Consider the following 12,017-nt stretch of genomic DNA (forward strand, 5'->3'; position numbering starts at 1 on the left):
GAGGAGAAGATGGGGCAATGCTGACAGGGGATAGGGAAAAGGCAGAACTACTTAATGCCTTCTTTGCCTCGGTCTTCTCACAAAAAGAGAGTCTTCAACCTCAGCAAGATGGAGTGGATGAGGGATTGGAGGACATCCAACCCCAAATTGGGAAAGAAGTCGTCCAGGAATACCTGGCCACTCTTAATGAGTTCAAGTCCCCAGGGCCAGATCAACTACACCCCAGAGTATTGAAGGAACTAGCGGAAGTTATTTCGGAACCATTGGCAACCATCTTTGAGAGTTCTTGGAGAACGGGAGAAGTTCCAGCAGATTGGAGGAGGGCCAATGTGGTCCCAATCTTCAAGAAGGGAAAAAAGGATGACCCAAACAACTACCGTCCGGTCAGCCTCACGTCGATACCGGGCAAGATTCTGGAAAAGATTGTTAAGGAAGCGGTCTGCAAACACTTAGAAACAAATGCAGTCATCGCTAATAGTCAACATGGACTTATCAAAAACAAGTCATGCCAGACTAATCTGATCTCTTTCTTCGATAGAGCTACAAGCTGGGTAGATGCGGGGAATGCCGTGGATGTAGCGTACCTGGATTTCAGTAAGGCCTTCGACAAGGTCCCCCATGACCTTCCGGCAAGGAAACTAGTCCAATGTGGGCTAGGCAAAACTACGGTGAGGTGGATCTGTAATTGGTTAAGTGGACGATCACAGAGAGTGCTCACTAATGCTTCCTCTTCATCTTGGAAAGAAGTGACAAGTGGAGTGCCGAAGGGCCCGGTCCTGTTCAACATCTTTATTAATGACTTAGATGAAGGGCTAGAAGGCATGATCATCAAGTTTGCAGACGACACCAAATTGGGAAGGATAGCCAATAGTCCAGAGGACAGGAGCAGAATTCAAAACAATCTTGACAGATTAGAGAGATGGGCCAAAACTAACAAAATGAAGTTCAACTGTGACAAATGCAAGATACTCCACTTTGGCAGAAAAAATGAAATGCAAAGATGCAGAATGGGTGACGCCTGGCTCGAGAGCAGTACGTGTGAAAAAGATCTTGGAGTCCTCGTGGACAACAAGTTAAACATGAGCCAACAATGTGATGTGGCGGCAAAAAAAGCCAATGGGATTTTGGCCTGCATCAATAGGAGCATAGTGTCTAGATCTAGGGAAGTAATGCTACCCCTCTATTCTGCTTTGGTTAGACCACATCTGGAATATTGTGTCCAATTCTGGGCACCACAATTCAAGAGAGATATTGACAAGCTGGAATGTGTCCAGAGGAGCGCGACTAAAATGATCAAGGGTCTGGAGAACAAGCCCTATGAGGAGCGGCTTAGGGAACTGGGCATGTTTAGCCTGAAGAAGAGAAGGCTGAGAGGAGATATGATAGCCATGTATAAATATATGAGAGGAAGCCACAGGGAGGAGGGAGCAAGCTTGTTTTCTGCTTCCTTGGAGACTAGGACGCGGAACAATGGCTTCAAACTACAAGAGAGGAGATTCCATCTGAACATTAGGAGGAACTTCCTGACTGTGAGAGCCGTTCAGCAGTGGAACTCTCTGCCCCGGAGTGTGGTGGAGGCTCCTTCTTTGGAAGCTTTTAAGCAGAGGCTGGATGGCCATTTGTCAGGGGTGATTTGAATGCAATATTCCTGCTTCTTGGCAGGGGGTTGGACTGGATGGCCCATGAGGTCTCTTCCAACTCTTTGATTCTATGATTCTATGATTCTAAGGCATTAAGTAGTTCTGCCTTTTCCCTATCCTGTCAGCATTGCCCCATTGCCATGTTGCCTCCTTGTTCTTTCTTTTCGAACTGATGTTATAAAAGAAGCCCTTTCATGTCCCTGGCAAGCCTGAACTCGTTTTGTGCTTTAGCCTTGCAAACCTTTTCCCTACAGGAGTTAGCTATTTGTCTGAATTCTTTGGTGATTTCTCCCTTTTTCCACCTCTTGTGCATGTCTCTTTTGAGTCTTAGCACAGTTAGAAGTTCTTTGGATATCCATTCTGGCTTCCTTGCACTTGTCCTCTTTTTTCTCTTTGTTGGCACTGTTTTCAATTGAACCTTGAGTATTTCACTCTTGAAAAACACCCATCCACCCGTAACTCCCTTGTCTTTTAGTATCTGTGTCCACGGAATGCGGTTCAGTATTTCCTTCATTTTTCGGGAGTCAGCTCTCCTAAAGTACAAAATATGGGTTTGACTTGTCTTAGTTTTGGCCTTCCTTTGTACCTCAAAGTGCAGGAACCTGAAATTATTTTTAAAATATAACCTTTCCTGATGGCTTACAGTATGAACTCTTGTTTCCTGAGTGAATATTGCTGAAGAAACCCATGTGAAATGAACAGTTTGTTTGAATCTTCTTATGAGCAAATTGCATATGAGAAGGAGGTGCCTACATGGATAAAACACTTTAGAAAGAACTCTGTTGTTGTATTGTGCTCTTCAGTAGAATTAATTCATAGACTGGGGCCACTTCTACACTGCCATAAAAAACAGATTATGGGTCATCTTCCCAAGTAAGCATGTGTAAGCTTGAAACTTCAGGGCAGAGCCTGGAATCTGAAGGACCACAAACCTGTTGTGATTATCATTTGTGACAACTGAAAGTCACATTGCATCACTCCGAATCACTAGGGCCCTTCAACACTGTCATATAATCCAAATTATTAAAGTAGATAATCCACATTATCTACTTTGAACTGGATTATATGAGTCTGCATTACCATATAATCCAGTTCAAATCAGATAATCTGAATTTTTGGCAGTGTTTAAGGGGCCTAGGAGTGATGGGATGCAATTTTCAAGATGACCCCCATACCAGTGTTATAGGTAAAGGCCTGAAATTCTATTTAATTAAATGCCATTTAACTAAAATTTGGTATCTTGGGTGATTTTTAACTCCAAAACATGGTAGTTTGCTTTAAAAAAATTGTATTTTCTGGAGAGCTTTGAGGGTTTTTAAGCATATGAAGGGGCAAGTCTGTGGCCGGCACAACTCCCACCCTTGTTTTGGGATAATTTTCTTTGTAATTTGTAGGGTTGCCATTTTCCTTATTTTAAGATTAAAGCAGTAAAAACCATTGAAACGTGATTTTGTACCATAGTTTCCATTCCTAAACTGGATTACAATTTATAATAGCTGTGGTTACCTGTGACCCTCAAGATTCTTTTTGGCGAATAACTCCCATCAGACTTAGTCAGATAGCTAAAGGCTAGCAATGGCTGCAGACCATAGGCATCTGATTGACCACAGTTGCAAACACTTCTTTAGAGCATGCATAGGAGTGTCCAGTATCATGTATCCTTGCATCATCTTTTCCCCTTTTATATGCCTTTGTTTGTCCTCTAATTCTCTGACTTTAACAGCGAAAATTTTAAATCACAGTAGAAATCTATTGTTTGAAACCAGTTTAAAGTGCTGTGTTAGTTGTCATAAGATTTAAGCAGATAGAGGCTGAGAATGACGCCAGTATGTGATTTAAATACAATTGGTGAAATGTCTTTTGTTGTAAATTATGCTGAATATCTTGATCTTGGCACAGTTCAAATAAAATTTCTTGTTTTTCAACTTCTGGAAACTTATAAAATAAAACATACATGAAGAATCCAATTGAAGGACTCCTCATAAGGAAGAGGTTTTACACGTATGTATGTTTATGTATGCTGCTGAAATACTATGCCAGCATTTAACAAACATAGGTGACTGTTTCTTTTGCTTTTTAGGCTCATTAACAAACCTGACATTTGCAGTGGGCATAGCAATTTATGCCTTATTGGGTTTTTATATAAGGGAATGGCGTTTACTTGCCTTCGTATCAAATTCCCCAGGACTTTTCTTTTTTCTTCTCTCATTGTAAGTAATGCTGAAATATATCTTGGATAAATGTAAAATTTATTTTAATTTTAATGTATCTTAAATGTTTTGTTTGAACAAAAATCAAAAATCAAGTATAAACATTACAGTAACTAACAGAAACTGTACAATTACATCTTATCACACCCATACCCTCCCCCCCCCCACCCCTCCGAACACTCCACCTATGACTTCCAACACTTCTAAATGTGAATCTTAAAACCAATTCTTATATTTGTTTTAATACATTCCCCTTACGGCTACTTTAAAGTATACATTTGTCTTCCTTTTCAAACATGCAAATGTCAACCTCAGTTCTTAGCAAATTCTTCATTATTTCCTCCTCAAATACTTGACCATTTGAATATATTCTCATGTCAATGTAAAATTTCTTAAGTGGAAATATAGTACAATTGCTTGAAGATGTATGTCATAACTTTGACTTTCTTTAACCGTTTCAAAGAGTTTTCTTGTCAAGATTTATTCAGGCTGACAATTGTATTCCTTTGCTGTTGAAAGGTTGTGACTTGCCCAAGGTCATCCTGTGGGTTTCCATTGAAGACCTGGTTTCCCATAATCCCAGTTCAACATTTAAGCCACAATATCATTCTGGCTATCCTTTAATAGAGGTAGAACTTTAGATAATAATAGAGGTAGAATTTTGAAATTCTTTTTTTTCCCAAGGTAAAACTGAACAAAAGTGTGGCAAGAATATTTTTTGTGGGGAGACTATAGCAAGGCTTTTGGCATTGAACTCTTTGATTAACAGATGCAAAGCAGCTTTGGACTGGTATATGGTGTTCATGTTCGTATTAAATAAAACTAATCAAGTTGGCACTGATTTAAAGATTGTCTACCTCATCAGATGGGGGGAAATTTGGCGACATGCGCCAGTTCACCTTCCTTTTTGCCGTGGAGCTTGTGGGCTCTCATTCCATGATGCACAGCTCCTGGCAGGGCTCCATGGAAAAAGGGAAGGCAAATTGGTGCATGCTGCTGCCGCGATAACATGAGAGCCTTCCCATCTTCAATTGAGAACAACAGGGAGAAGCTGAACAGCCAACGATGGGTGAGTTGGACAATGCTTGGCAATTCCAGCAGTCCATCTGATGGAAGAGACCACAAAGGCCACCAATTCCAACTCCCTCCATGCAGGAACTCAAAATCAAATCTTACCTGGCAAATGTCTTTGAAAAAAATTCCAAAGAGAAGACTCTACCCCCTTTTGAGTGGACAGTGCATTCTACTCTCCATCAGATTTTACTGTCAGGAAATTCTTCCTGATGTTCAGGTGGAACTTCTTTTCCTGCAGTTTGCATCCATTGTTCCATGTCCTGGTCTCCAGAGCAGCAAAAATAAGCCTGCTCAATCTCCAATATGGCATCTTTTGACATAATTTAAACATGGCTATCATGTCCCCTCTCAACCGTCTCTTCCTTAAGTTAAAACATAACCAGCTCCCTAAGCTGCTCCTCATAAGGCATGGCTTATGATCATATTGGTCGCCTTTCTCTGGACACATTCTAGTTTTTCAATACTTTTCTTGAACTGTGATGCCCAGAAGCAGAGGGAGGAAAAAAATTTGTACACTTCTTGTTCCCTGCTGCCTGCAGTCTCTGAAAAAATTCTCCGACCCTCTTAAAACACCATGGTGTGGGATGCAGGGTGGGACTGGTGGAAGGAAGGGAGAATGGGAAAATTTATTTCCAAGAATATTGTAAAGTTCTCTTGGGAGCCAAACCTAAGTCCACAGTTGTCTGCAGTCCAAGAAGAAAACTAAGAGTTGTTCAAATAACTAGAATCCATCTATGAAATGCATGGCTTTGTGAAAAAGTAGCAATTGGAATAGTGACAGATAATGATGATAATAACTTTATTCTTATACCCCCGCCTCCATCTCCCTGAAGGGACTCGGGGCAGCTTACATGGAGCCAAGACCAATCAATACATTGAAAACGTAACACATTAAAATGCATAATAACAGTATAAAACAAAATAAGAACAATAACATTATAACAATGTATAAAAGAGGCATCAAAACCAAAAACCAATAGCAAAATTCAGTGTCTCGTCATGGGTGGACAAACTAGTGCAACAACAATTTAAAGGATAGGGCTAGTGAGTAAAGTGCATAGGTCATTTAGCAGCAGTAAATATAAGAGCAATGCAAAATAGGTCATTATAATTTTGGGTACAAACAATAGTAAAGTGTGAGGACAAGATTTTGGGTCCTAAATGAGTTTTACGAAATTCTTTAGAGGAAGGTAATTAGAAATAAATGGAACCAAATAGATGCTTTTCCTCTTGCACTTCTCTACTGTATGTATCTAAGCATTACAATACATGAAGTAATACTACTGTAATAGTAGTTAAATTGGTTATGGCTGTAAAATAACAGGCAATGGTAATTTGTGTCAGTTTCAGTAGGTTTGTCTTTTTCTTGTCATATTGAATAAAACAACTTGTTTAGTTGATATTTCACATCAAGTAACTGTATTGCTGCTATCTCATTTGTCATTTGGAAAGTGTGATATTTCTCTTTTGTTGTTGTTCATTCTTTCAGTCGTCTCCGACTCTTCGTGACCTCTAGTTCGCTTTTTATACACACCAAATAGTAATACAGTCCAGTGAAATGCAAAGGAACATGGGTTTGGATATGATCCAGACTAATTTTGCCTTGTGTGGGAGGGAGATTTGGAAGCTTTCCTATGCATAACATGGCTTTATGAATTTCTGCTTTCCTAGTTCATGAAAGCAGGGTTTTTAAAACAGTATTGACTATGATCCTAAGTGCTGATTATAAGCAAGTTATCTTGTCTTCCGTTATTCTTAGTCCTTTCTGTTCTAGGGGGCCGTGGTCAAGATAGCTTTCCTAATTTGGCTCTCTCCAGACATTTTGGACCTGGATCAGTATTTGGACCAGCTGCAGAATAATCGTATCTCTGGAGAGCGCTGGGTTAAGGAATGCTGATGTAAGATGTTTTTAGTATGTCAGACTATTGTCTCACAATTATTTATGTTATGTTCTCACATTTTAAAATTGTGGTAATCTTTAGACATTTTACTTTATTTTTAGCTGCTTTCCTGTCAGACAGCTTTGGTCAAGTTTTGAAATATACTGCGTACAACTAACAAACAGATGATCTGGCCAATACACAGATTTTTTTTTAAAGGCATAAACGCTGCACTTGTCTGTATTGAGTGTTTGAATGTTCCTTTTTTTCAGTATGCTTCCTGAATCACCAAGATGGTTATACTGTCAAGGCAGAACAACTGAGGCTGAGAGCATATTACAACACATAGCCCTTGGTAATGGGAAAGAGGGGTTGGCAGTGAAGTTGAAACAGTGCAAAGCAACGGTGGAAAGAGATGATTCAGCCCCTGGTATCCTAAACCTAGTTAAACATCCCGTCCTTCGGTGGCGCACTGTCATCTTGATGTATATCTGGTAATAATAAATAGAAATAAATAGAGCTACACGAATTAGTCACGCACAAAAATAGCAAACCCTGACTGGTAATTCTAGGCTGTTAGAAAGAAAAAATATTATGCTAATTATTATTATAGCAGCTTAATTGTTACCTGGCATTCCAAAGAGCAATAAATGTTTGAAGGAGTTCAGTTGCTCTGAGCCTTGAGGGATCATTGTTTTTTGTTTTTTTTCTTCCATTCCTCCAAACTAAGGGATAGTGAACTGAAGTTGTCTTTTTTACATTTCACCTTTAAAGAGAAGAGTAGGCTGAGAGGAGACATTATGTCCATATATAAATATGTGAGGGAAATCATAGGGAGGAGGGAGCAAGCTTGTTTTCTGCTTCCCTGAAGCCTAGGATGTAGGACTTCAAACTACAGGAAAGGAGATTCCACCTGAACATTAGGAAGAACTTCCTAAATGGGAGAGCTGTTCAGCAGTGGAACTCTCTGCCCCGGAGTGTGGGGGAGGCTCCTTCTTTGAAGGCTTTTAAACAGAGGCAGGATGGCCATCTGTCGGAGGTACTTTTGAATGTGATTTTCCTGCTTCTTGGCAGGGGGTTGGACTGGATGGCCCACGAGGTCTCCTCCAACTCAATAATTCTATGATTCTAAGAGGACAAAGGAGGCTATAACCAAGAAAATCTATTATACAGTATTTAATATACAGTGGCAACTCTCCTATGTTTGGTTCTGTCACAGTTAGCCAAGAAAATTCTTCAGCTATGGAGAAGGTAGGATGTCTGTTTTCCTTATGAGCAATTTTCACTGTATTGCCAAAACACACACACCATTTTGTTCTGGGAAGGAGAAAGAAGGTTGAGCTGCTGTACTCTTGGGGTGTTAGTTAGATGATCATTTCTTTCCTTCTAAAAGGTAAAAGGAAGTTTTACCTTCTAGAAGGTAAGATTTCCTTTCTTTCCTTCTAGAAGGTAAGTTTCATGCCAATGCAGGAATTCAATAGAATTTCTCCACTCAAAATATTTTCTCCCCTCACTTGGAAATATATATGCAAAGCTGGGAATCCTATTGCAGAAAAAGGCTTGGAAGTTTTCAGGATCTTCACACAAATAAAAGTTAACACAGCATAAATTCCTGGCTTGTGATGCTTAACATAACCAATATCTTTTTCATATTTAGGTATGTGTGTAGTTTTGTATATTATGGCTTAACCCTGAATGCTGGTGAATTAGGAGGAAATCTTTATCTGAATGTGGCACTTTCTGGCCTTGTAGAAGTTCCAGCATTTCCCCTCTGTATGTTTTTCATTGAGAAGCCTTGGTAAGTTTAATAACACCTCCCCCCCCCCTCTCTCTCTCTCTCTCTCTCTCTCTATATATATATATCTTATATCTATATATGAGGGTCTCTCCAAAAGTAATGCACAACATTAAAAAAAATTATTCTACATCTTTGCTATTTGCTTCTATTCCCATTTTATTCTCCTCCATGATGGCTGCTGCTCTTGGTATCTGTCAGAAGCAACATGCTGTAATTGCTGTAATTGAGTTCCATGAGTTTCATGCTGTAATTGCTGTAACTGAGTTCCTAATTTGTGAGAATGAGTCAGTGGGAAACATCCACAGGAGACTGAAGGTGTATATGGAGATGACACTGTCAATCGCAGTATTGTTAGTCGCTGGGTGCACAAGTTATCTGGTGAAAAAGGGCATGCCAATATTTAGGTTGCTCCACAAACTGGCAGACCACACATTGCACAAAAGAACTGACAGTGTGGAGTGTGTGAACTACATGGCTGATAGACACATAACTGTCAAAAACTCACTCCAACTGGGCATTGGGGAAGTGAGTGTGTGTATAGAACACTGAAACAGTTGCAGTTAAAGTAGGTCTGTGCAAAACGGGATCCCAAGGAAGATGACAGATGCACACAAGGTAACCCCAAAATCCATATGCAGCGAACTCTTGGTCCAGTATGAGAACAATGGAAGCAAATTTCCTCTGCGTGGTCCTGTGAAATGCACACATATGGGTTTTCTGCGCCTGCGCAGACAGTTTCAGAACCTTCTGGAATTTAAAAGATAGCACCGCCCATTATAGTATAAATAGCCGGTAGGTGGGGCTGCTAGCCAGTTCTTTCTTTCCGCCGTGAAAAGCAGCAGTTAGGGAACCTCTCTCTCTATCAGTGCTCTTTTTTTTCTACATTCTGCGACTTAACTGGACTCTGACTATTTTTGACTGGACATTGACTACTCTTGCCTACCGATTTGGACTCTGTTTGCTCCCGCTACCGACCTCGGATCGTTCTGACTACTGTCAGGCCTGTATCTCCCCTTTCTCCCCAATTAAAATGGTGGCCGTCTTTAAAAAGCGCTCGCAATGCGGGGGGAAATACCCTGACATGGATACTCTTCCTGTTTGCTTGCTGTGTCTAGGGGAGGGCCATGCGATGCACGCGTGCTCCATTTGCCAATCTTTCACCCCCCAGGCCCGCAAGCATAGGCAAATCCGCCTGAAAGCCCTCTTTTATGAACAGGCCCTCCTGCCTCCACCACCAAAGATTGCAAAGAGGGCGTCCTCCAAGCCCCCCTCCGCTTCTACTGCCCCCAGCCCTCTGGGATCTGACCTACCTGTAGTGCTGGAGGCGGGAGCGCATGGCACAGCTTTGGTGCCCAAATCCGGCAAGCCAAAGAAATCCAAATTGGCTGTTCCCTCCTCCGCCAAGGCCGCTCAGTGAAAAACACCAAGGCTCACTCATGGCGGCTGAACAGGGTGCCTCCCCGCTCCCCAGTGCCTCCTCTAATAATGCCTCCCAGGGCCGAGACTCTGAAGAACAGTCTCTCTCTCCGACTCAGCCGGAGCCATTAGGAGCAATCTCACCACCCCCAGAGAACACTCCTATGACCTCCTCCATTTCTCAAACCGCCGAGGGCACACACCAGCCAACTCCGCCTACTTCCCTAGAGAGAGAAGCGTCCACGGCTAGAGGAGAAACTCCTTCTACCAGTGGAGCCTTGGACCCCGCCCTCCCAGAGTTGCCGGCGGCGTTGAATGCTGAACAGCGGCACGGACCCAGGAGCTCCAAGCCCCCGTCTCGGGGATGCTCCCGAAGGCCACGCCACCGCCATTGGCATGGACGGCGTTATACCTCACGCAGCATGAGGCACCGCTCTTCTTCCTCGTGCTCATGGAGCTCTGCCTCTCGAAGCCGTTCTAGGAGCTACAGCCGCTCAGGAAGTTATGCGCGTGCACGCGAGGCCTTCTATTCAATGGACTCGCCTCCTCATTATTTTCATGCAGAAGGCCGCTCTCTTCGAGGCTATTACAGCCCTTACTACTACCATCACCAGCCTCTCAGTCCCCATACCGAGGCGTCCCTCCTCCTCCAGGGCCTCAGGAACAGCTGCAGGCTTCCTCGTCAGCGCCCCAGATGCGCCCAACCACAACAGCCCCCTCTCATGGCTGCCCAAGGGACAGAGCTTCCCCCACAGACAGCTACACCACTGCAACAGGACCCAGTGCTGCCCCATGTGGTCGAAACCGTTACCCTCAGTATCGAGGCAGGCTCGTATTCAGAGGCCAATGTTGCTGATTCCCCCCCCCCCCCCCCGAGGGGACAGTTGAGGATGATCCTGCCTCTCCTGAGGAGCCGAGTACCTTCTCCTCCTTCGTTAACCGTTTGGCAAAGGCACTGAAACTACAAACTCTGCAAGTAGTTACGCCTGTGGATGACCCCGTCTTCTCTCACGACCAGCAGCAGTCACCAGCCGCTGCCCCACTTCCCCTGTTGCCTTACCTACTTCAGCTGATTAAGGCACCAGGAATGGCTCCTTCGGTCCCACCCACTAGTAGGAAGGCCGAAAATCTCTACCGGCTGGATATGGCCTCAGCGGAGTCGCTAGGCAAACACCCAAAGCCGAATTCCGTGGTCGTGGATGTCTCCCAACCACACCCAGCGCAACATTCTCACAACACTCCAGCGAACAAAGAGGGCAAGAAACTGGATGGCATGGGGCGAAAGATATACACTGCTGCAGGACTCTTTGCAAGGATGGCACACTATGAGGCCTATATGAGTCGCGTATATGAGTCGCCAGTAGGCTGAGAATTGCGGTATATAAGCGTAGTAAATAAATAAATATATGGGAGCCTATCACTGCTTCATCTAGGATAAAATTGCTCCTCTGCTCGACCATCTCCCACCTGTGGAGCTCAGACTGGCTAGAACATACAAGCAAGAGGCCATGCAACTGGCAGGCCTGCAGAAGGATCTGGCAAAACACACTGCAGATACTTCGGGCAAACTTTTTGCAGCTGCAGTAGCCCTGCGTCGCCACGCAAGGCTGCGCTCTTCAGGCCTATCCCAATCTGCACGGGCAATCATAGAAGACCTCCCAATGCACGAGGCAGGGCTGTTTAACCCTGATACCGATACCAATTTGGAGCGCACGCACAAGATGCGCCCACAGGTTCGGCCTTCCCTTACTGTTTGCTAATCAACCCAGACAACGTTGGCTGAATTTCATTCCATACTATCAGAGGCATCCTAGCCCAACCTCGGCAGGATCACGAACGAGGCCAACCACCCAAGCATCCTCTGCTAGAAGACCACCTCCACCTCCAACCAGGAGCCGCCAACAAGGTAGGCGCAGACAGCCGTATGCCCTGAGGTGCCGGGTTCAGCATCCTACCATGACGCAGCAGTGGTCCTCCCCATCTAAGTTCTATTACCCTC

At 43.4% G+C, this 12,017-nt stretch overlaps 1 protein-coding gene and 1 long non-coding RNA gene across 6 annotated transcripts in view; one reads left to right on the forward strand and one right to left on the reverse strand.

Annotated features, from left to right (window-relative positions):
* The window catches only part of LOC132771208 (solute carrier family 22 member 15-like), a 105,765-nt gene that overhangs the window by 47,397 nt on the left and 46,351 nt on the right, over window positions 1-12,017 (forward strand). For 4 of the 5 annotated variants that reach the window (XM_067465666.1, XM_060768924.2, XM_060768923.2 and 1 more), the window contains exons 5-7: window positions 3,721-3,850; window positions 7,077-7,298; window positions 8,462-8,602. In XM_067465666.1, coding sequence (XP_067321767.1) covers window positions 3,721-3,850; window positions 7,077-7,298; window positions 8,462-8,602 — 493 coding nt within the window. The remainder of the gene's footprint in view (window positions 1-3,720; window positions 3,851-7,076; window positions 7,299-8,461; window positions 8,603-12,017) is intronic. The other variant, XM_067465667.1, reaches the window with a different exon arrangement.
* Window positions 1-12,017, reverse strand: part of LOC137096494 (uncharacterized) — a 43,162-nt gene that overhangs the window by 22,472 nt on the left and 8,673 nt on the right. The gene's annotated exons all lie outside the window — the stretch shown is intronic.

Source organism: Anolis sagrei, chromosome 3, assembly GCF_037176765.1.
Source record: "Anolis sagrei isolate rAnoSag1 chromosome 3, rAnoSag1.mat, whole genome shotgun sequence".
In the NCBI taxonomy this organism is placed as follows: Eukaryota; Metazoa; Chordata; class Lepidosauria; order Squamata; family Dactyloidae; genus Anolis; species Anolis sagrei.